Source organism: Mucor velutinosus (genome assembly GCF_035048745.1).
Source record: "Mucor velutinosus strain NIH1002 chromosome Unknown tig00001549, whole genome shotgun sequence".
In the NCBI taxonomy this organism is placed as follows: Eukaryota; Fungi; Mucoromycota; class Mucoromycetes; order Mucorales; family Mucoraceae; genus Mucor; species Mucor velutinosus.
In genome coordinates, this window is record NW_027041929.1 from 299547 (window position 1) to 322106 (window position 22560).

The window sequence follows — 22560 nt, forward strand, 5'->3', positions numbered from 1 at the left end:
ATCACGGATATAAGCATGTGTCTTATAGCGTGGATCATGAAGTGCACATCTGAAGCAACAAGCTCATATTGCATTAATCTTGGTGCCTATCCAGATATGGTAAACATCCGTAGTCAATGTCGGAATACAAGTATAAGTCTATAGTGCCATCCATGTCCGTGGTGCCATCTATAGCCTATATCTTATATAGTATGAATCTTATAGTACTAGCGTATCTGAAGTCCATATCTTCTTATAGTATAAATTGATATCGTACATCTAATTCAGTGCACATACAGTTTATATCTAAATCTGGTAACTGGATGAACTGTCGGAATGCAGATCATAGTGGATGTATTCCACAATTGGTATAGCTTGTTGAGAGGCCACCTAAGTCGATATGTTTCATATAGTGTAGGTGGATCTCGATATCTTGACATTATGGAGATTGAATCTATTGAGCTCCTAAGGCACCCGTGCTCAAACAATGGACTGGATTTGTAAGCATAGATGTGATGTGATACGATAAATATTTTCTATGTTGCTATACTGTAAACATGGCTTGAGGAGAAAGTGAATGCAGCCTAAAATGCATGATGCTTGTATGCAACATTGTGGTTGTTTGGCAAAGGTTTTAAGCCATAATGTTCACCTCACCACAAAGGGTGGACAGTTTTTCCACGCCTTGGGTCTATACTAGAGATTTCATAATGTACAATACAGAGCATCTGGGTCATCAGACAGAAGTGTAATTTACTTACCCTTCTGGTAACGCAACCTACTACGCCGTCGTTTTAGGTCGAATTCTGTGCAAATTTAGTCGCTTTCAAGCACGAATAATTCATGCCACAAAGCGTTTTGAGCGCTTGGAATAGCACCAAACGACTCCTCTTGTCCACGCTTTACTTACCGATGCTTTATCTCAATTTTTTTGGGTCATTGCAAATTCATGATAATCACCGTTTTTTCTATGAGTATTAGCAAGGGAAAATTCTTGAAAATCAAACGATCGCGGTTTTCACGTCAAAAGTGAAGACTTTTCCTATGATACATATTAGATCAAATTGACCGTAAAGATGAAATGCAACATTGGATACTCTTTCTATAAGACTTTCATATGCTAAATTTTGACATATTCACAGAAAATCAATTTTCATATTCTTAAAAATTGCTCATTATTTTTGGTCTGAAAGCTAAAAGTAGTTGGCATCATTTAATGCGGCTTCTTTAGTACTCTAGAGATGTATTAGAAAGATGGGTGTAACGACGACAGTTTTCATAGTCAAATTTAGCAAAAACGTTTAAAGGATGTGAGATCAAGTCAAGTTTGAACACGAAAATACCACTGCACAATTTCAAATTAAATTGCCGCAATTACTGCTGCTACGGTACAAGACTGAGACTAGATCGACTGGCCGTGACGTCGGATAGGGCGCTCTCTCATTCTTTCATACCCCTCGTTTTTTCTCCTTTTTGCAAAACGCGTTTTAGTATCAAACCATGGCGGATTTGGAGACCGTTTGATTGATAATAACACTCTAGCTTCCGATAACTCTATCTTGTACTGTTAAGAGTACTTGATACTGCTTCTTTGAGGTGGAATATGTTACATACCATTCGATAACGATCACTGGAAGGCATAGAATTAACACTAATTCAGTTTGTTTATTAGGTTTTAATAATTTCTTGCTTGTTTGAGTGAGCGCTGCTGCCATTCCTTCTCTGTCTTCTCTGCTGCCTGCTTCTTTGGTTTATCATGTCTGTTGATTGCTTCTTTGGCTTTTGTCTGGTCTCTGCTGGTGGCGTTCGTTTCTCGGTTTGTCTATGGTATTGGTGTTGCTGCTGCTGCTGCTAATATGGTCTCTCCTGGTCTACTGTCTTTGGTGCATGCTCGTTCTCTGGTCTATATTCAGTGATTGCACATCCTCTGGTCTATCTGTGATAGAGATAAGTGGTAAATAGCTTCTTTGGTCTTTGCCTGGTCTCTGCTGATGGTGCTTGTTCTTTAGTTTGTCTATGGTGCTAGTGTTGCTGCTGCTAAAATGGTCTCTTCCGGTCTACTGTATTTGCTGTATGCTTGTTCTATGGTCTATCTCCGGTGATTGCCTATACTCTTCTGGTCTATCTGTGGCTATAGTAAGTGGTAAGTATCTTCTTTTTTCTGGTTGCAATGATATGAAACTTCTTTGAACGCTTATATTATTGCTTCCTTTCTCGTGATAATGCATTCATGATGTTTGCCTTGTTGTGCTTTTTTCTTCTTCTTTTTCTTTTGTTGGTGGTGTTTCCTCTGTAGCTTTACATGAAACAACATTAGTCATTATGTTGTATCGCGAACTTATAATACCACTGTTGCTTTTGCAGTTGTGCGTATTTGTATCATTTTGCTTTACATCCGACTATTACTACCATGCGCGTTGCTCATGTATGCATTTTTCTTGCAACAGCAACGAGCTGTTTTGAACGTCTCTGATGTTGTGTTTGTTATACTTTTCTTTGACTCATTTTGTGTGAGCATCCCTTTTTTGCCTACGTACTACTATATTCTTATAGTAGTATGTTCTCTTCTTCTTTCTTTTATTCTTATTATGTTTCTTTGAAGCATACCTTTTTTTACGTTGTGTGGATGTGCCTATCCCTGAAGCTCAACAAGACTTTATCCGAGGCTAGGAGGTGGATAGGCTGCCTCCACTTGGTTATCACTACTTACTTTAGTGATGATTGAGGGTCTCAATGCCAGAACTTAAAGCTAGGTGGTGTAAGTAAGGCATGCTCTAGCATCTGGGGGAAGTTTGATGATAGCGCACACTGCTAGATTTGGTATACCTAGCGGCGCTTAAAATTTTGCCTCACATCAAAACAGGGGGAAACCCTCGCAAATTTTTTTTTTAGGTCAGCGGAGTTTTCAAGCAATTTGATTGGCTGAAAGGTTGAATTAGCGATTGGAATGAAATGGTTTAGCTTAGCATGAACTGTATTAACGCAATATGATAACGAGGAATATGCAATCTTAAATTATGATAGCTAATGCTGCCATAATCATTGTCATGGGATATTAAATATAGTAATACTTTATGATATATATTCAATTGATCTGCAAGTGTCTAATAATGCTGCTGTTGCTGTCAGATGGATCTTAAAAAGCCCTTTTAAAGTGTTAATAAAGATTTGCTTTTTACATATATCCTATTCTCTGCGTATAGCAAATACATACAGCGACCCATTTTTATAGAGTAATTAAAGCAAGCTTTTACTAAACTGACTCAAAGTTCATTGGCTTTTATTCTATTATTCATGCAGTCAAAGAAGGATAACTCTAATTCACATTATTCCAGCCACATTTGCCATCCATGAACAGTAGCACGAACTTCTTCATCTCCAGGATCCTCCTCAAACATGACACCCATTTTCTGCGTCATGAAATGATCCACTTTGAAGCCATAGCCTAGCGATTCTCTGTCCTCTTCATCCACATCTTCACGCACTGGACGTTGAGCAATTTCAAAGAATTGTAAATCACGGTGAGCTAAATGAGGTCTATGATGAGTATAAAAGACATACACACGGCCCGTCTTTGGTGTCAACAGTTCACGACATGTCTTGAGCATGGCATGATGCTGAGAGTGGTTGAATACTAGATCGCTCAATATCAAAACGTCGTATGTTTGTTTTGCAGCTGGTGGTAGATGAGAGCGCAAACTGTCGGTAGATGTGCCCCACACATAGCCCTCCACAATGACAGGTAAATTAGGTGTGTTGTGATCCACATTGTACTGGATATTGTCAATCAACTCGGTATCTGGGTAATCGGTGACAACAACTTTAGCTGCTCCATTAAGTGCTGCAACGAGACTTGGGAGTGCACCACCAGCACCTAGTTCTAAGATGGTTTTGCCTTGCACAAGGCGAGGATGTGTGTCGAAAAGCGAAGCAAATACTTTGGATGCATTCCACAAATGATGCGCCCACAGAGGATGTGATCCCACTAGTTTGATTTTCAATTCCTTAGGGCTGTCATCTACGCAACAGATCAGTATTAGGCCAAGCTTTGACCCAGCACTGTTTAAATATACCTTTTACATTCTCTCTTGTGTAATATTCAAATGTGGGTTCAACTTGAGGTGTTTCTTCCTCTGATTCGGCCTACAGCAGCACATATTCAGTTATCTCAAGTACAAAAGTGTCTTTGTATCATCGTATTTACGCCAAACAAGTCACCAACGAAGCCATCGTCATCATCAGAGTGTTGAGACATTATATTGTATTGGAATAAAGAAGCTCACAATTATTATGCAATGTCAACATTTATAAAAAATTATACTACAAGCCACACCTTGATTATATTTTAATTTGGACACAGATCTTCTAGTCTTTCTACTGTCAATAAGTGATGGTAATCCACAACACCTTTTAGTGAGGGTTCGTCCAGTTGAACACTGTCTAATAAGGGTATCCAGTCTACATTCTGGACTAGCAAATAATTGAAACTGGATGGCTTGTACCAGAGAGGCAATGTAAAGCGAGCATCTTTAATTTGTACTTGCAAATACATACCATGATCTCTTGTACCAACAGATCTCGCTACCACTTTGAAGTTGAGCTCTCTGCCTACTACGATACCGTGCTCTTGCTCCAACCGAGTTGCGATCTCTTTTGTGTTCACTGCAAGCAATACCTGATCACCAAAAAAGACTGGTTCTTCGGCATTGGCGCTTTGCCATGTCGGCGCTCCAGATAGGGATCCAGCTGCTGAAGACAGCACATCTTGATGGTACAATGGTTCAAACACAGATCGTAAACAAGTAGTAACAGATGGTGGTAGGTTGAGGACAATGAGCCAGTCTATCTTTTTGAGGGAATATGTGTTTGCTGAGCTGATCATTTGCCCATGGTTTTCAATCACGACGCTGGGCTCCGTGAATGGCTTGCCAGCACGATGTAGTGCCAATACCGCATCATTGTGGGTCTCAAGCATTGATTTCACTGTCTTGTGTTCCCATTCTGGATTGTATTTAGGTCTTGCTGGCACCACAGACATCATCTCACCACGTTTAACGAATCCTAGCTCCTTCAACTTATTGAGATACTCCTTGAAGATACGGATATGTGATCGTCGGTCATCCCACATGACAATATCAGTGAGCGAAGGATAGTTGTGTAGAATATTGACAATAAAGGAGGTCTTGAAATGCATAGTTGTTTCAAACACGTTGGGTTCATGATTGAACCTGAGGCCAGTTGGATGATCAGGCGCGTCAGACTCGGGATCAGGGCGAAGACCTACAATATCAAAGGCAAGCCCTTTGGAGGCTAACATGTTGTCCATAAGAGCATGAAATGGATGGTATCGACGACCGGTCAAGAGTACTGTCAAATGAGAGGGATCAGCCATGGATGCTCTCACTTGTGTTACTATATCTTCGTTCCAAAAACTACACCATGGCGTGCTTGATTCGTCTCTATCTAGATGCAATTGAAGGCTGCGGATATCACGCCACCACCCAGGACCCAGCAGATTCTCGGTAGTGATTGCGTTTATAAACGAACTGTGCCATATGTTGGGGCTTAACAGAGGAGACAAGAATAGTGTCGAGTCGAAATCAAAGATGTCTAGTGTTGTGATATGACGATCTCTTGCTTGATGAGATCGGCGGAAGGGCGAATGCTGCAATTGACGAGAGAGAACCTCCTATTATGCTGTCATGTTAGATTATTTAATATTTCTACCAGACAAGCATCTCATGGAATCTTACTTTTTCTAGGTCAGAGATATCGCTTATATGCATACGCATGCTATCATCTAACTTGGACATCTTTATGGTTATTAGCAGTAGAGAGAGAAGAAGCAATGAAAATGACTAATTATCATTTGAATTGAATGTATTTGGGCTATGGAGGTGTGTGTTCCTATTGAAAGCCAGTCTCTTTCAACCCGAAACATTACATGTATCTTTACAGCGGTTCTGATCTTTAATCGACAATGGGAGCTCGCTCTACGTGTCAGTGTAGAAAGCGTAGAGGTTTATTATGTATTAAAAAAAATGGGGGATCACTTAACGAGACTCATTGTCGCTTTTCATTTCCTCGCTTGTCATGGGAACAAAGTTGTGCACATCAACTCCGTTTGCTGCCAATGCAGCTTCATAATGAGGAGGCACAAGCTTGGAGATCAAATCTGGCTGTATCGATAGTTCTACATATAGGCGAGCAGGTTTAGGCATCATGATATAACCAGCATCATCAACATCGCTTACCATGACGTGTGAAATTAAATAAAGGTGGCATTGGCTTTCCATTGATCATGCTGACATTTGGATTACGAAGCTCATCGAAGAAGGGGTCGGCCAATGATTGGAAAGCGGTTAAGCGGCGAAGAGGTTCATATTGTAGAGTTTTGGTAATGAAAGCAATGGCATCCTCGGGTGTGCGAGAACGGAAGACTTTGGAGAATGGATGTGGCTTGATTTGAGGGAATCGATGTTCAGTGTAAGAGGGATTCATGGCTAGTAGCTGCTCTTTAGTAGGTGTGCCCAACACTTTGATGATTTCAACCAGCTGGTCAATTGCACTCTCTCCAGGAAATAAGGGTTGACACAGCATTAACTCTGCCATGACACAACCTGCAGACCAGACATCGATGCTACATGTGTAATTTGTTGCTCCAAATATAAGTTCGGGTGCTCTATAATAACGAGAACAGATATAGGAGACGTTGGGCTCGCCAGCATGAAGTGCCTTTGCACTGTACCGACACAATTAAACTTCTCGCTCTTGTATCATACTCAACTCATCTCACTTACCTTCCGAAATCACATAATTTAAGCACGCCAGTGTTTGGATCAATGAGTAGATTCTGAGGTTTGATATCACGATGACAGATACCAAGCGAGTGGATAAAGGCAAGAGCACGCATGAGCTGATACGTGTAGAGTTTAACATAGAGCATGGGCACGGGTTGTCTAGCTTTTGCATAGTTACGTGAAGTGCGATATAAGGTTTCTGGAATGTATTCCAATACCAAGTTTAGGTAGAGATCATCCTTTTTCACCTGATCATGGCTGTAAAAGAATGCCTTTAACGCAACAACGTTTGGATGCCATACACAACGCATGATTTGCAACTCCCGATTCTGATTTAAGCATGTTAGTCCTGCTTTCTCTCTCTCTCTCTCTCTCTCTCGCACACACTCTCCCTCTAGTAAGCCCATAAACACACCTTGAATCGTCTATCTTGAAAGACCTTCTTGATGGCAACACTCTCGCCTGTTTCTACCACTTTGGCTTGATAAACAACGCCAAAAGAGCCATTACCTGCCACCTTGTACGTTGTGTATCTAAATGTAATATCCTGGCCTGTTAGACCGTCCTTTGCCTGCTCTTCATGTACTTTGGTTGGGTCATTGTCACCACCTGTAGATTACATCAACAACGCTGCACATTTTCCCCACAACCTGAGTCCACTTTACCGGTGATTTTCATACCACTCATAGGTCCGTGTGCCATTGCTCGGGGACTAATCTTCTGATGTAATTTTTAATCGAGAAAGAAAAAGCAAAATATGATTTTTATCAACTAGCAATAAAAAATAAAAAAAAGAAAAAGAAAAAGGGAGGGAAAAAGAGAGAAGAAAAAAGGGAAAAGAAGACCAGCGAAATAAGGAGGGAATTTTAAATGGAAATTTATGTGAGAGCATTGTTGTGTGCGCATCACATCTTTCTCGAAAGTTTATCAAAACATTACCATGGTAACTTGGCAACATTACCAATCAATTGCAGGCGGCTATTCAATAGCTGGAGAGCGTGCCTCCATCTACCATTTCAACCAAAACGTGCATCCATAGTGCGAATAAGACCATGTCCAGAACAATCAAGAGAGGTTTGGTTAAAAAGTATTCTGTTTGCGAAAAGAAAATGCATTAGCCATTGATCAGTGTGTTGTGAGAAATTTGCCCAATGATTTTACCTCGGTTATCTTGGATAGCTTGCTTGGGAATTATCATGACCTTGCAGCAGTTGTCTGCTCCTGCACTTGCCAGGAGATTGCCCGACGAATTGAAGGCTAAACTTGTGATGGCAAATCCATGTGCCTTTTCTACTTTTAATAACGGCTTGATTGAAAATGAGTGTTTTTGCATGAAAAAGGGAGTTTTAATTAGACATCTTACTTTCAATCCCTGAGCATCAATGAATCCAATGCTCAAATCAGTTGATGTGTAGGCAAGAATATCACCTGTGGGGCTGTTGCAAGAAAGCTGCTGATTAGTACTTACTCACATCAGAGAAGAGAGTGTGCCTACTTTATACTAAAACTTGTTATCGTTTTCCGGCTAATACCCGCTGTTCTTGCTTTGTGAACTGGATACTGATGTCCCCTTTTTCTCAATTTCCAAGCACAGACAAATCCACGACCTCTTGAAGTTGGATTTACAATAGCATACAGCGTCTCTTCTCCTTTAAGGGTGACCCCATATCTATTACCATGGATTGAATCAGTCAGCCTATTGTAGCTGGTCTTGCATAACAACTTACCGACAAGCACGAATTTCACATACAGTATTCCTGTTTAATTTGGGGCTATCAATCACCTGAACTACAGTGCCATCCTGGATGGATAAGATGATCAGGGCACTTGATGTTGCTACTGCTACATGCTCTTCTCGAATGTCAATGTCGATGTCTTGCACATTCTTGAATCGCAATGATGGGAAGCACAATGTCCAATCTTGGGTTCTCAGTACCGAGATCTTTCCATCACTGAATCCTGTTACCAAGTAGTCTCCTGATCTGCTAAAACGAGTGACTCTTTGATATTCATCAATGGATTTGCATGTGCTTGTGGATAATGCCGATTTTAACTGGAGTTTGCTATAGTAACTGCTGAGCCTGTTGCCATTTAACATGATGGATGCTCAATTCTTACCCATATTCTGTATCAAATACACGGCAATTCAAGTTGTGCCCCAGTTTGATCTCATCTTCCGAACTGTTGATTCCAGCTACCAACAAAGGCAGCTAGGCAAAAAAAAAAAAATACAAGTAAATACTTACACGCATACATAATCAACAGAGACCTACTTTGGGATGACAGGCAATGGACATTGGGCAATCTTCCTTGTCGGATAATAGCATTGCGTCCATCTGCTCCAATTTACGGTTTGCTTGATCAACCTTGAAAGAAACCTACTCGAGTAGACAGTGAATACGCAATATGAACAGAATGCAGGCTTTGGCAACGTACCAAATTATTCTTGACGCCAGAGCGATTTGCTCCACCACCTCCTCCAGCAATAAGAATGTCATCTGCTGTGAAATCTAGCCCGTAAACAGGGAAATCCACCTTGTTTCTTATGGTTATTGGACGAACCACACCCATTTGATCAGAGAATTTATTAATATAAACGGAAAGAGAGAAATGTATCAAAAAGTAGCATGAATGATGTATAAATGCGTGATAGAAAAAGGAAAAAACATTGGGGGTGCAGTGACTATTTGCGTGGTGGATCTGAAAACGTGGGCCACAGCCATTGTCCTGGCAACCCACAGCAGCGAAGCCTTCATTGCTTGACTTCCGAGCTATATACAGCACCATTTCTCTGTATCCAAAGAGTGGCATGCTTGGCAAATACACGTATTGACGCTTGCTGAAGAGGAATGGTTTATTTTGAATATATATAATTACAGGATGTGAGAATAATTTAATGTGCATCAGTGCATGAAATTGTCCATTTTGGGAATAATAATACATTTGAGAGGAGGGAGCCTAGCTTTCATCAGACTCCATAGAGGAGAGGTCTTCATCAGAAGGTGTGCGATCATAGTCTATCGCTGAATGTGTATAGTAGATGGTGTCGACTGTGTAGAATCGGACTGATTTTCCACTCTTGCTGCCATAACTGCTGGTAGAGCGTGTTGATCTTTTCCTGCTAAGATTGGATTTGAGTTGAGTAGAGATACGACGCCAAGTACGAGAGATTGAAATCATAGCGCAGTGTTACTTTTAGAAGAGAGAAGAGAAAACGGGATGATCAAGGAGATTTTCAACCTGTATTTATAGACATGATTCGACCATGTCATGTTGCTTTGTGCGGGAATTAAGGGATTGTTTACCTAACCTCAACCCCAGTTATGTGTTCTGTGCACATGCGCACTATAACACAATCATAGAGTATATGCATTCAGAAGTATTTGTATATTATGGTGTCCCAATTTAGTTTAATGTTTACCGCTAAAGGTGCCGATGTTGCTGCGAGAGGGAGAGACACATTGACAGAGCACCATTGTCAATACACCGTTTCAACGAACCGCTGACTCCTTTGAGCACAAATCATATCATATTTGTCAATGCTATCCTGTTTATTACACAGCAAACCAGTAAACTACTCGGCTAAATGACCTCTTCTCGAGACAAATGACACGTAATGATTACAAGTGTTCTCAATAAAACGAAGATGGTATTAAAAACCGTTTTCGTCCTTGGGTAACCACAGGCAAATGTAGCCGTTTCTGAATCAAATAGCGTCTGCACCGTTGAAACAGACTTGACATGATGGAAGCCAAGTTTTTTGATGTGCCGTGTCGATGCTGCACAATGATCTCCTCCAGCTCATGCGGCTTTCTATTCGTCGCTGCACTGCTATAGAATGGCATGGTAGGTGCAGCTGTGGCAACAATGATTTCTTGGCTTGTGCTCGTAGCAAGAAGGGACGCTGTGGATGCCGTGATTCTTTTGCTACCATTGGGCAATCCACAGAACAGACATGCACTAGGATAGTAGAGTTCAGGATCAATGGTCATGTAGTTGCCTGCTCCAAAAATGTAGCGAGCCGCTGGTATGATAACATTGCCGCTACTGACAATGTTTGTGTATGGCCTATGGTAATCATTGCTATTAGTAAAGCTAGTTGAAGCGGAATCCATTTAGAGTATATTTAGATATGGGATGACAGGCAAGTAAGAAAACCAACCGGAAAGAGATTTCGACATTGTCATCCTCTATTATAATCTCCTTGGGGGCATAAGGCATTCAGCTAGTTTGAGTGTTTGTACTTGCAATGTGACTCTGGGATGTACAAAACACCACATGTGCCATCTTGCCTTTGATTGTCTTGATGTGCATGCGTCGACATTCTGCAGCAGTCAGCGCGCATCTCTACTATCCCCAGTGAACGATAGCATACAGTCAGCATGGATTGAAGTGCCCTCACCAGTGCCATCGCTGTTCATGCTAAATTTAGAAGAGATAGAAGGTGCCCGTCAATCATGAATATATTGCCGAGATGAACACTATAAAGCACTCATAACTTGACAGCGGTATCGGCACTAACGCCATTAAGGAAAAACGATCTCGTTGGTTTGTCAACGGATTCTATACCCATCGTACTCTATTAACAACACTTTGAAGCTAAAATTTAGCATTAGGGCCAAATTAGATCATTTTACATGCTTTGGTTGGTAGCTAATAGATTTAAAATCTCGCTCAATATGGCTACATGGAGTCATTGAAAGCAACACGATCATGAAAAGAGGGGTTTATCTGATAATTGACACAAAAGCAGAAAATAGGCTTGCATGAAATCTAGTATGAAGCCGTGGCAGTTTTATTTCTTGATTCTTTTATCCAACACCTTCTTGATGTAGTGTTCTAATAGTTCGATACAGACACTGGCATCCTCCAAAGAATCGTGCCCTTCAGTTCCCGTTTGAATGAATTTCTTTAAATGGGCCGCCGTTAATCCTCGTAAACTGTTTCTGTAGGGCAAGCCGTTTTTGTGCGGAAAGAGCTTGCATGTTGTATTAGTATATCAGATTGCTCCAGATAAAGAGCCATTACTTACTGCTACAGTATCAATGACATTGGTGTGCACAATGCGCAGTGCGTTCAAGTCGTTCTCCAGGCCATGACCCACAAGGATGGTATCTTGATCTATATGCTTAAAGAGCTCCTTTCTAAGCCCATCCAAATCAAATTTGACGCCCTTCAATGTTGTGATACCACTGTAATGGGAGTTCAGATCGACAATCATATTGTATGGTAGCACCAGTTCATCCACCAAGACCTTCATGTCCTCATCCACAGCAGTGAGTCGAATCAGCTCCATGCCTGCAGTTGTGTATCCCATCTCACAATCCAATGCAACAAGTCTCTGCTTCTTGTTGGCGCTGGTGGGAGGCGGTGCCCTGATATAAGGAATCTTTTGATGCAATACAGCTGTATCTTCGTCTTTGTATACATGTGGGCCTCGTGTGCATCCTATACTGCCCAAGGGATCTTCACAGCACGCATAGACCTTTTCCTTCAAGCCATCTACCTTCATCATTCGTATTCTGTTGGGGTGATAGACACAAGCATCCATGTCATCCTTGTCCAAAACAGCTTTGATCAGGTAGTCTTGTCGACAGCGGTCGCATTCATGGATGGTGCCTACTGCATCGACTGCCGCTGCATTCGTCTCTTCCAATAAATCAGGCAGCGGGTATTTCAAGTCCTTCAGCATGTCCATATCAACCACGCATTCATTGATTCTCTCGATCCAAGCCATCTTGGATGCAGCCGCTTCTTTGGGATCCACCCAATCGCCATCCACGCCCACGTCTGAAATGTCTGTGCTGAGAGGCCGCTTTTTCAGGTTCATCAGTACATTGGCTGCTGATTGCTTGTATCCTGCTAGATTGGATGTGCTCGACAGTATCTTTTCTTCCTGACATGTTGCATGCTCCGTTGCTATTGTTGGGCGTTCCGTCAAGATGGGAGCGTATATTCTAGCAAATGCTTCGTATAGTTTTGTTGCAATCAGCTAGACAAACTTTGAGTCTTACGAGCAATGCAATGCTTTTATGTGCCTGTGTAGTACCTGTCTCACTTTGAGTGGAATGCTTGACTTAATAGTAGGGATCACAGTGGGTGGTCCTGTTGGTTTTGCTTTGAACTGGCCCGACGGCAAATCAGATCAGTATTCTCGAGGATTGCGTATCAAAAGACTTACTGTGGCTGTATGTGCTGTCCGTTTCCTAGCCTCAAGTGCACTTATAGGCGCCACTGATTTCGTACTTGGAGGCAAGGGCTTTGAAGGTCGATTCACCATGGATGAAGCTGATTCACTCTTCTTTACAATGGATGTGACGGATCCTGCTTTAGGAACTGCCTTTGACACTAGGACACATTCCTGTCAGAACGGCTCTTTCTATGGTAGACACAATAAGCCTACCTTTAGTGACAATAGGAGCTACTTTAATGTTACTGTTTAAAGATGAAGCAGGAGATGGCGCTTTTTTTGTTGGTTCTGGTGCCAGTTTTTGTCGTTTGATCTGCTCTGATGGACGACCATCATCTGCTCTTTGATTTTGATGAGAGTAAAAGCAAGGATTTCGAGAGCAGTTTGGGTATAGTGGACATGGAATTGACTTGAAGAGTCCTAGTGATGGTAGCATGTTTGCTTTGACAATGAAAGGTGAATGATTAAAATTTTTTGACTCCTTTAAATGTAGATTGGCATTCATCCAATCACAAGTAGGTTACAAGATGGCTGCATGTCTGGCGATAGATACTGTCTCTCTATTGAACTCACGTTGTAACATTCGCAGAGCAGAATTACTACCTTTGCTAAGCGGATCTCTTGAGACACTGCTGAAATAGTGCAGTCTATTGGAAGTACATCTAAAGAGATCAAGATTAGCGATCATTCACATTCTTACTGGCCTGACAAAAACACACAATTCTTTGCCATGTTCTCCTGCTACATGTAAACTAAGAAAAAAAAAATTCAATCATAATGAAACAGTAAAGGTCAATATAGAAAGCAGCACGCTGAGGTGATTTATTTGGTACTGTAGCTATGAACTGAACTAGCAGCATTCACTGATGCTCTATTGTTACTGGCGATATCACGAGGAACTGTAATAGATGCTAAGCCAGAGTCATTGGACGACACATGTCTCCTTTTGCTGGGATGCTGCTTATTGTTGCGCCAGTTCTCGACTTCGATCAAACGATAGGTAACACCATTAGCAAGTCCATACGGGTTTGATCCAGGAACTGTCTCATCTGCCACGTATTCAGTTATTGAGACAATTCTAGCCACAATCCATTCTCTGCTTTGCATTTGAGCCGCAATATTATCAGTGCTCTTCAAAAAGTAATGAGGAGCATTGATGTTGAAGGCTGCCCAGGGCTTACCTGTCGAGTTTCTTGTGGGCAGTAACAATGTCAAGTCTCCTACTTTGAAGCTATATAGAAAGGGTGAGCTCTCGCCGCATCAAAAGGCCTATAGCTCTTTACTCGACTTACTTTTTAAATGCAATTCTCTCAGTGTGCTCTCGGATCAAGGAATCGTATTTATCTGTGGATCGTAGTGTCAGAGAAACTCCATACAAAATCAGTCAAGAATGCGTGTGGTTACCTTTGATAACACGGTACTCCTTCTTGAACTGTTTAGCCTGATTGTACGTATCGCGGACATACTTGACCACGCTAAACACAAACTTTTGAGTATTGACACCAGAGGAGAGTTTCAGTACTTCATTCCAGATTGCAGCATCATCGTCGCTTGGAGTAACCATTGTGGTGAGAGCAATCAATTCATCCTTATCCATGGGCATTTGCAGTTGTGTGACAATTTCAAAAATGACATTCTTTCTAAACTCTTCAAGTTTGTCTGCCATTCGACTGGCAATCGACCGCCATTCGTTGTGCTTATCAATGAGATTGGAATAGCCTTCTGTCACGTCTGCTAGCTCTTGCGTAGCTGCGTCCAAGTTGTCTTTATTGAGGCTATACTCCTTTTCGAAGCCCTCCAAGTTCTCTCTGAACAAATCCACATAACCATCTAGACTCATCAGCTGTAGATCTTGATCGTTTGGTCTGAATCGCTTGAGGAGCTTTCTCACTGCATCATCGATCGCCTGCTGCTCTTCCTTGATGATTTTGAGCTCTTCGTTCTTGGCATACCAGTCATCTTGACACTGCTTCACCATGGATCGGGTTTGCTCTTGCAGCTCCTTGATCTGTTGGGTAGCGCGGTCCTTGGCTTCCATATCTGCGTGCAGGTTGCTCAACTGCTCCTCATGTAAAGCGCGTTCTGTTTCCAGCTTTTCCTTGACGGAATCCATATTTTCACAGAGTTGGTCGAAACGACGTTGCAACTCTAGCTGTTGATGCTTGCCATCAATTGCATTTTGCTTTTCTTGTTCAATGTGGGCATTGAGTTGATCGACCTGTTCCTTGTGGTGTGATAGCAAGGAGCTGATATCCTCCTCGAGGCTTCTCTTTAAGCGCTTCTCTTCTTCAAGCAGAGCATTCAATTGGTCAATCTTCTTTTGGTGGTCAATGGAAATAGAGTTGAGTTCTGAGGCATGCTCAATTTCAAGATTCTTTTTCATTCGCTTCTCTTCTTCTAGTGTGTACTGCAAATCAGCCAACTATGAACGCAGAAGCGCGTCAGCATGAATCCCCTTTATAAAGCACCGTCAAATTACCTTGGCATTGAAATCTTCCTCTGCGCTTGCAATTCTAAAGTCTGCAGACTTGTCCTTGTTCTTGATTTCATTCAAAAACTAACAGGCAACATTAAAAGACATTTTCACAGGACATGGAGCATACTTACGCTTCGCTTAGCTGACTCGAGATCTTCCTTTTCGCTCTCAAGCTGCAAATAGTTGTTAGTGCCACAAACGCAATTTCACTTGAAGTAACTGCTTACAGTCTTGATCACATCCTTCAATTGAGCAATCTCCTCAGTCTGATCCAAGCCATCTTGTTCTAAGCGATCCATCTCCTCTTTAGCGACATCCAGCTCAGCTCTTGCAGCTGTCAATTCCTCGTTGCTCCTGTTCCGTTCAATTTGAATTGATTCTCTTTCTCGCTTCAGCTGTTCAATCTCTCGTTTCAGCTTCTCATTTTCCTCCAATAAATTCTTGTCGTTCCCAATCAGTTGATATATGGATGAAGTCGGCGATGTCACTTTCGAGGATCTGATATCCACTGTGTCGATGTCCAGCATGGATTGCTTGATCTCCTCACGCTTCATTGCTGACACGGAACCTTGCATTTCCTCTAGGCGAATAAAGTCATTGCCATCAAACAAGTGATCCCGAACGGAAGCCATCCACTGCAGTTTCATATTATCCAACTCTTGTTTCATGGTGCTTAGAACGATAAAGAGGGGTTTGTTCTGTTCCGTCTTTCTAGGCGATCCACTCGAGTCACTCTGATCACTGCTGCTGCCACTAGGACTATCCAGTGTCCGAGAACCGCTAGCAATAAGCGGCGTATCCACGTAGAGATGCTGAACAACGGAAATGAACTGAGTGATATCTTCTATACCAATGTCAAGCTGGGTATTGCTGTCATTGCCGTTGACTGAAATTTCTGACTGTGGGGATGCTCTGTCGATTTCAGACACTATGCAATATTATTAGCCACCGCAAATGTAATTGCAAATCCAACTTTAGCTTACTTGCAAGCTTGAATGGTATGTCTTTGATCACTCTCTGTCTAAAGTACTCTCTACGGCTTTCTTCAGAGGCTCGATATTGACCAAGAACATCGCCTATCAATGTAGAATTGGTGACAAGGAGCTACACGGAAATGGTAAAATAAGCTATCTGATCAACGGCATGGCATCCACACTTACATTTGTGTATTCTCTTCTGCGAAGTATTTCAATCATAATGGCACCCTAAATTGCACATCAGTATTCTGCCCTTTGGCTGCCATCCGCTGTCTACTTACGTATGCAAACACAATTTGTGGTAGTATCTGCAAATCATTGCCCTTGTGCCTTTTGCGAAAGTCATCCATGTGTTTATTGTGGCTGTCGAGATCGATATTCGCCTCATGAAGCATCATCTGAAAGTTGGATATGATTTTCATGCAGCTGATGAAAACCGCGATTGCCTTCTTTTTAGAGGTCAACAATTGCTCTGTCCGTTGTCGCACAGCTAGTTCGTATTGAGCCATTTCAGGTAGTGATTCCTTGATGTTGATGGCTGCGAAATGTAGAAACGAATCAAACACTTTTGTCGAGGATGGGGTTTTGGTGCTTTTCCTAGCGGGTGCGGCGAATGATGCTGTAGGGGGCATGCTGGATCCGTCGTTTGAGAGTGCGGTCGAGTCGCCAAGTCGAGACTCATCCAATGCTAACGAGCTGAACTGTGCGGATATGGGTGTATCGCTGATCAGCGAGAGCTTTTCATAGGCGCGCTGTAAATCTCGCTTCATTTTGCTTCGTTTCTCTTTGAGGCTTTTCATATAAACCTTGATGTCTGCAAATATTTCACGCAGAGTGTACATGTTGATGCTATCTTGCACTCTCTCTTTCAAATAGCTGGTATCCGTGTTGATCTGGTCAAAAAAGCTCCTCATCTCAGCAGTGCCTTCTGATAGACGATCGCATAGTTGTGCAGTGGCTGATTTGGTTTGCATGATATTCTGCTTGTCCACAAAGTCAATCAAGTATTGCTTGGAGTGGTCGTCGGGGATCAAGACATTTCTAACGGAATCATGTATTTTAATTTTGCTTAATATCAGCAAGTCTCGATCCACATTGGCAAGAGTAGGTCGTTGTTTGTTCAAGACTTGCTCTGCTCGGCGAAGATAGAGAAAGAGCCTGGTTTTGGTGGGACTTGAGTGCGTTTCCAGGTTCTTCATTGCCACATTAAGAGCGCTTTGCTGTATTTCATGCTCATTCAGTATTCTGCCAGACAGCTCGAAATGCGTAGTTGCAGTATCTATCAATGACTAGAGAGTATGATCAGTATCAGTCTATCATATCCAACCAGCCCACCACCAATCTACCCTGCTGTAATGATCAATGGCGTTGAATAGTTTCAAGGATTCCTTGCAAGCGTCATTTGTTGGTAGCGTTTTAATGGACTTTTTGAACTGCTTGGTCAATGAGGTGCCTATGCATTCATCAACCTGAGTCTCTCTTACGATAAGGCTGTTATCTGCTCTACGTACCGTCAATTGGAAGTATCTGGCGCTCCAACACTGGTATTTCTTCTTCCAACACAGCCTGTATATTCTCCTCTGCTTCAGTATTGTAGCATCTGGTATCGTAGCATAACACAATTGATTCATCCTATCAAATCCTAATTTTAACCTTGATTCATCATTGCAACTATTGATATACGTACGCTGCCTTGAGATTTAACGACATGGCTTAGGTTGGTATCCCTCACTTGGATGCCTAAGCTTGTCATCAACACTTGATTTTCGATAGGCACTCCACAAGCATTTTCTATGGTCTCCTTCAGTTCAGATAAACTGCAAATAAACTATCTGTTAATTATCTGACATTCTGCTCTGTTCTTTCTTGCTTTCGGCTCTTACGACTGGATATCACTGGTATTGGTACATTTAATCTGTATTCCTGTTTCTGACCTATACACTTTCATTTTTGTTTGATGCAGGAAAAAAAGAGTAATAAAAAAAAAAAAAAAAAAGGAAAAAAGAGAGAAAAATATAATCAAACACCCAGCCAGTTTTTTTTTTTTTTTTGGCATTACAAGCCCTTTTTTCATCTGTTTTGCAATGCAATTATCACACGCTAGTTGCTTATTTAGGAAATAAAAAAGCATCATAAAAAAAAAGGCTGGTAGAGCACCTTAAAATTCTCGATGATTCAGCTGAGATCAGAGCAGAACAGCAGCAGATGAAGCCATGTTGAAAGGCTGTACATAAACCTATTCTTGATGCTTACTATGACCAGCATGTTTGCTTAAAAAAAAGGGGGGTTAGCTGGTGATTGGTATTACAAATAAAAGTCATAGGTGCTTGATTTCATCATTTTCTGTGAGTCATTGCCTTCATGTGATGCTTCACGTTGAATTTACATGTCAAATATCTAGTTTACCGTCTAACAGCTGTTAAACAATTCATGTTGCTGACATTGGAGAAAGCATTGATCATCAGCTAGTGTAATGGATGCAAAAGCGCTTTGTCGGATCTGTGAGATCAAAGCTTGCTAATCAAAAAGCTGCTCTACAGAACCCAAAAGAACAGTATCGCGGTAAAAGAGCAGACATAGAATACCGAAAAAACCCCGGGTAATATGAACAGATCGCAATTGCATTACAACAAGTCAAATGAATATAAAACATGCCCTATAGCATGTATGGCAGTTGAGCCTCCGTTTCAGCAAGCAAATTAAGCCTTTATATTTACTCATGATATTATGGATGCGGTTGATTGCAAGGAATATTTCTTATTTTAACAAATGCCAACATTGTTTGAGTGGCTCTCTACCTTCTCTTTGCTTTGGTGAGTATTAATCTAAGCGGCATCTACTCGTGTTCCCGACCGCCTTTGATCATCTCGTCAAAATGATATGAGCTTGACTATATGGCCTACGAAGGGACAGTTTATTCTCTCTAATATCAAATGAGAGCGTCTCACAGCAGCAAATTTGTCTCTTTTACAATGCCTCTCGTTTGTATTAATGGAATCATTTCATATTTGGGTAAATAGCCTATTTACACTATCTCTTATCATTCAAAAGTATGCCAATCGCAGCCAAATTGGATGCATTCAAATCGCAATTTCTCGCTCTAGAAGCTATTTTAGACTGCCAGAATAGTACCAAACAATTGCTTTCACCTAGCACTAACTTCCAGATACCTTTGCTCAACTTTTTTGGGATCATCGAAAATCGACTCCAAACCATGAGTGACCCCTCATGATTTTCGACGAAAATCAGACGATCGCGTTTTTGGCCTCCAAAATGAAGACTTTTACTATGGTATGTATTAACTCACAATGTTTCTATGGACCCGAAACAACCCTCAAAACTTTGTTTATGAGGCTTTTATATGCAGAATCTCGACATTTTGGTTATAATCTACTTTTCATATTTTAAAAGATTGCTCGGTAAGTTCCTTTACAGCACCTATTTTAATTAGCACCATTGGATGCGCCTTGAAAAGTACTCCAAGAAAGCTTAAGGGTATACGGGGCAACCATCACAATTTATATAGTCGGTTATAGCAAAATAGATTAAAGAAGTCGAAAACTATTACAAACTGACCAATCTTGATCAGTGTAAATATCTGTGCTTAAATATCAGCCGCTCCTGCTGCTGGGTAATGTCTATGCCATTCTTATTAGGAGAATTGAGAAGCTTTATACTCATAATACTAGTTAGTCTGGCTTACCGCTACGATATAGATAAACACCATTTTTTTTATTAAGACTTCAAAAGAGCTACTGATTATTAACTGATTATTTGTAGTAAGGATAATCAAGGTACCCTACATCATCATGAGTGTAAAATGTACTTCTATCGTATTTGTTCAGCTCCCAGCCATTACGAAGTCTTTCTACAAGATCCGGATTAGCGACAAAAGCACGCTCAAAAGCGACCAAATCGCCAGTTTTTTCAGCAATGTCGATGGCATGTTCTGGAGCTGTCGAGTAACCACTTGCGGAAATAAAAGGGCCCTTGAATAGATTGCGATAATGACTGAGGGAATCCACCAGATTCACAGAGCTGTCAAACATATTTGCACGAGGCTCAATAAAATGGAGATAGGCCAATGTGGGAAACCTCTTTTGGATTTCACTAGTAAGATAGCTCCAAGTCTCTACTGGGGTCTCATCACCCATATCTTGAAATTGAGTGGATGGGGAAAGACGAATTGAAGCACGTTCAGGGCCAACTGCACCAACCACTGCTTCCAACACCTCAAGCGCGAACCGAGTTCGATTAGCAATAGAGCCACCGTAGATATCAGTGCGTTTGTTACTATTTGTATTGATGAATTGATCAAGAAGATAGCCATTACCAGAGTGAATCTCCACACCATCAAAGCCAGCTTCCATAGCATTCAAAGCGGCCTGACGGTAGTCTTGAATAATGGCTTGGATTCCATCCAGGGTAAGCGCATGCGGTTTATCATAAGCACCGGCCATCAAGATGTGATTGCCACGGATTGCTATGTCAGATGCAGATACAACTTGCTCATTATTTGGATTCAAACGGTTAGCGCCCGCACGGCCAACATGCCACAGCTGAAGGAATATGGTTGCTTTCTTTTCGTGGACTGCTGCTGTCACTTTCTTCCATGCGTTGATTTGCTCTTGAGTGTAGATTGCAGGAGCTCGTATGAACCCACCAGCAAGGCGGGTGATGAATGTAGCTTCAGTAATCATAAGGCCTCCTTCAGTAGCTCTTTGTTTGTATTGTTCAACCATAGAATCAGTAGGCACAGCATCCAATGTCGCTCTGAAGCGAGTGAGGGGCGCCATGACGACACGATGATGAAGATGGTGTTTGCCAAGCTTGATAGGTGAAAAGATGGCTTTGTTATTGTTCATTTAGAAGTTGATTTATAATGTAAAATGAAGAATTTTGACATATTCGAAGCTTATTTATAGCATCTCAATTTGACTGGAGATTAAATGATGGGGTAGATATACTTTTCGTCTCTCTTCAGGGTGTATATTTGACAATAAGCTAAAATGTCTCGGCTAAATACGTATACGCCATCCATACGCTGACAGCAAGTACTCTTGTCTCTATGCATGGCATTAGTAGCCATTAATATCCCAAATTACTCAATTACCCAACATTTGTACTTATTCATTGTCGGCATTGGTATCGTGTAACTGCTTTTAAATTAGCCAGCAATGTCAAATCCCCAGAATGATGTGAACAATAGACCAACGCAATTCTCAAAAGCCAAGCTTTGGGTTATAACCTCAAAATATAGTGCTCTTATTGGGGAAAAAAACAGGCCAAAGACATGGAGTGCTGCCACATAGATGCTATTGCAAGGATGCCATGTTAAATATGATTTTAGCTTGCAGCTCAAGTATCTTGGGTATTTGATAGATCATAATCTTTAAAGCATTGATTCATCAAGCATTTCTTGAGGATCTGATAATTGCATATCATATTATAATAAAAAATGTTCAGTCCATAGACACTTTCAAAGCCTCAAAAAGGAAAGTTGATTTAGAAAGTATTTTGATAGACTGGCTCTATTAAATATAGAATGCAATAAAATATCATTATGAACGATATAGAAGGCAATAGAATAGCATCATAAACGATAGTGCTATGACCTGCCACCTACTTTCTATACGCTTCAATGGCATTTACTACTGTATTGCCTTATGAAAAGGGCATGAGTTTTCCAGCTGGCCCCACCAGCCAAAATTAATTCAAACCCAGAATCATAGTCTGTTCCGGATTGGACAAATTTTGATGATTCTGGACTCGATCGAGCTATTTTTGCAGATTCGACTAAGTGAAGTATGATAATCACCCCATGCTTCCTTAAACTTTCCTGGAGTACTTTTCAAGGCGCTTCCAATGGTACCAAGTTATACAGATGTTTCTAATACACTTATTGAATGATTTGTAAAAATATGAAAAGAGGTTTCTGGCCAAAATGTCGAAATTTTACATATCAAAGTCCCACAAAGATGATTTCAGAGGTTGCTTTGGATTGATAGAAACATTTTGATTCAAGATATACCATAGTAAAAGTCTTCGTTATCAAGGTGAAAAACGCGATCGTTTGATTTTTGATGAAAACCATGAGGGGTACCTCATGCTTTTTGGTCGATTTTTGTTCATGTTTTT

General features: G+C 41.2%; 9 protein-coding genes across 9 annotated transcripts; all 9 read right to left on the reverse strand.

Annotated features, from left to right (window-relative positions):
• Positions 1-3305: 3305 nt before the first annotated feature.
• On the reverse strand, positions 3306-4234 carry ATC70_007021 (uncharacterized protein; the record flags this gene model as incomplete). Its single annotated transcript, XM_064826287.1, has 3 exons — positions 3306-3997; positions 4053-4122; positions 4184-4234. 3 exons carry the CDS (start codon positions 4232-4234, stop codon positions 3306-3308), a joined length of 813 nt encoding a protein of 270 aa, XP_064676385.1.
• Positions 4235-4324: 90 nt separating this feature from the next.
• Positions 4325-5792, reverse strand: ATC70_007022 (uncharacterized protein; the record flags this gene model as incomplete). The annotated part of the gene is made up of 2 exons (XM_064826288.1): positions 4325-5668; positions 5733-5792. 2 exons carry the CDS (start codon positions 5790-5792, stop codon positions 4325-4327), a joined length of 1404 nt encoding a protein of 467 aa, XP_064676386.1.
• A 240-nt stretch (positions 5793-6032) lies between these two features.
• On the reverse strand, positions 6033-7481 carry ATC70_007023 (uncharacterized protein; the record flags this gene model as incomplete). The annotated part of the gene is made up of 5 exons (XM_064826289.1): positions 6033-6172; positions 6234-6721; positions 6780-7108; positions 7195-7388; positions 7445-7481. The coding sequence occupies 5 exons, from the start codon at positions 7479-7481 to the stop codon at positions 6033-6035; spliced, it is 1188 nt and encodes a 395-aa protein (XP_064676387.1).
• Positions 7482-7761: 280 nt separating this feature from the next.
• Positions 7762-9350, reverse strand: ISW2 (chromatin remodeling complex Adenosinetriphosphatase; the record flags this gene model as incomplete). Its single annotated transcript, XM_064826290.1, has 8 exons — positions 7762-7871; positions 7941-8085; positions 8143-8215; positions 8275-8448; positions 8507-8842; positions 8898-8989; positions 9053-9157; positions 9216-9350. 8 exons carry the CDS (start codon positions 9348-9350, stop codon positions 7762-7764), a joined length of 1170 nt encoding a protein of 389 aa, XP_064676388.1.
• A 387-nt stretch (positions 9351-9737) lies between these two features.
• ATC70_007025 (uncharacterized protein) lies at positions 9738-9959 on the reverse strand (the record flags this gene model as incomplete). Its single annotated transcript, XM_064826291.1, has 1 exon — positions 9738-9959. The coding sequence occupies one exon, from the start codon at positions 9957-9959 to the stop codon at positions 9738-9740; it is 222 nt and encodes a 73-aa protein (XP_064676389.1).
• A 452-nt stretch (positions 9960-10411) lies between these two features.
• Positions 10412-10894, reverse strand: ATC70_007026 (uncharacterized protein; the record flags this gene model as incomplete). Its single annotated transcript, XM_064826292.1, has 1 exon — positions 10412-10894. The coding sequence occupies one exon, from the start codon at positions 10892-10894 to the stop codon at positions 10412-10414; it is 483 nt and encodes a 160-aa protein (XP_064676390.1).
• A 680-nt stretch (positions 10895-11574) lies between these two features.
• On the reverse strand, positions 11575-13405 carry ATC70_007027 (uncharacterized protein; the record flags this gene model as incomplete). Its single annotated transcript, XM_064826293.1, has 5 exons — positions 11575-11757; positions 11812-12771; positions 12829-12903; positions 12961-13127; positions 13183-13405. 5 exons carry the CDS (start codon positions 13403-13405, stop codon positions 11575-11577), a joined length of 1608 nt encoding a protein of 535 aa, XP_064676391.1.
• A 386-nt stretch (positions 13406-13791) lies between these two features.
• Positions 13792-18370, reverse strand: ATC70_007028 (uncharacterized protein; the record flags this gene model as incomplete). The annotated part of the gene is made up of 13 exons (XM_064826294.1): positions 13792-14200; positions 14262-14313; positions 14374-15391; positions 15449-15526; positions 15577-15618; positions 15673-16373; positions 16429-16549; positions 16606-16650; positions 16704-17711; positions 17769-17875; positions 17934-18054; positions 18110-18239; positions 18306-18370. The coding sequence occupies 13 exons, from the start codon at positions 18368-18370 to the stop codon at positions 13792-13794; spliced, it is 3897 nt and encodes a 1298-aa protein (XP_064676392.1).
• Positions 18371-20192: 1822 nt separating this feature from the next.
• Positions 20193-21287, reverse strand: ATC70_007029 (uncharacterized protein; the record flags this gene model as incomplete). The annotated part of the gene is made up of 1 exon (XM_064826295.1): positions 20193-21287. The coding sequence occupies one exon, from the start codon at positions 21285-21287 to the stop codon at positions 20193-20195; it is 1095 nt and encodes a 364-aa protein (XP_064676393.1).
• Between the last annotated feature and the right edge of the window lie 1273 nt (positions 21288-22560).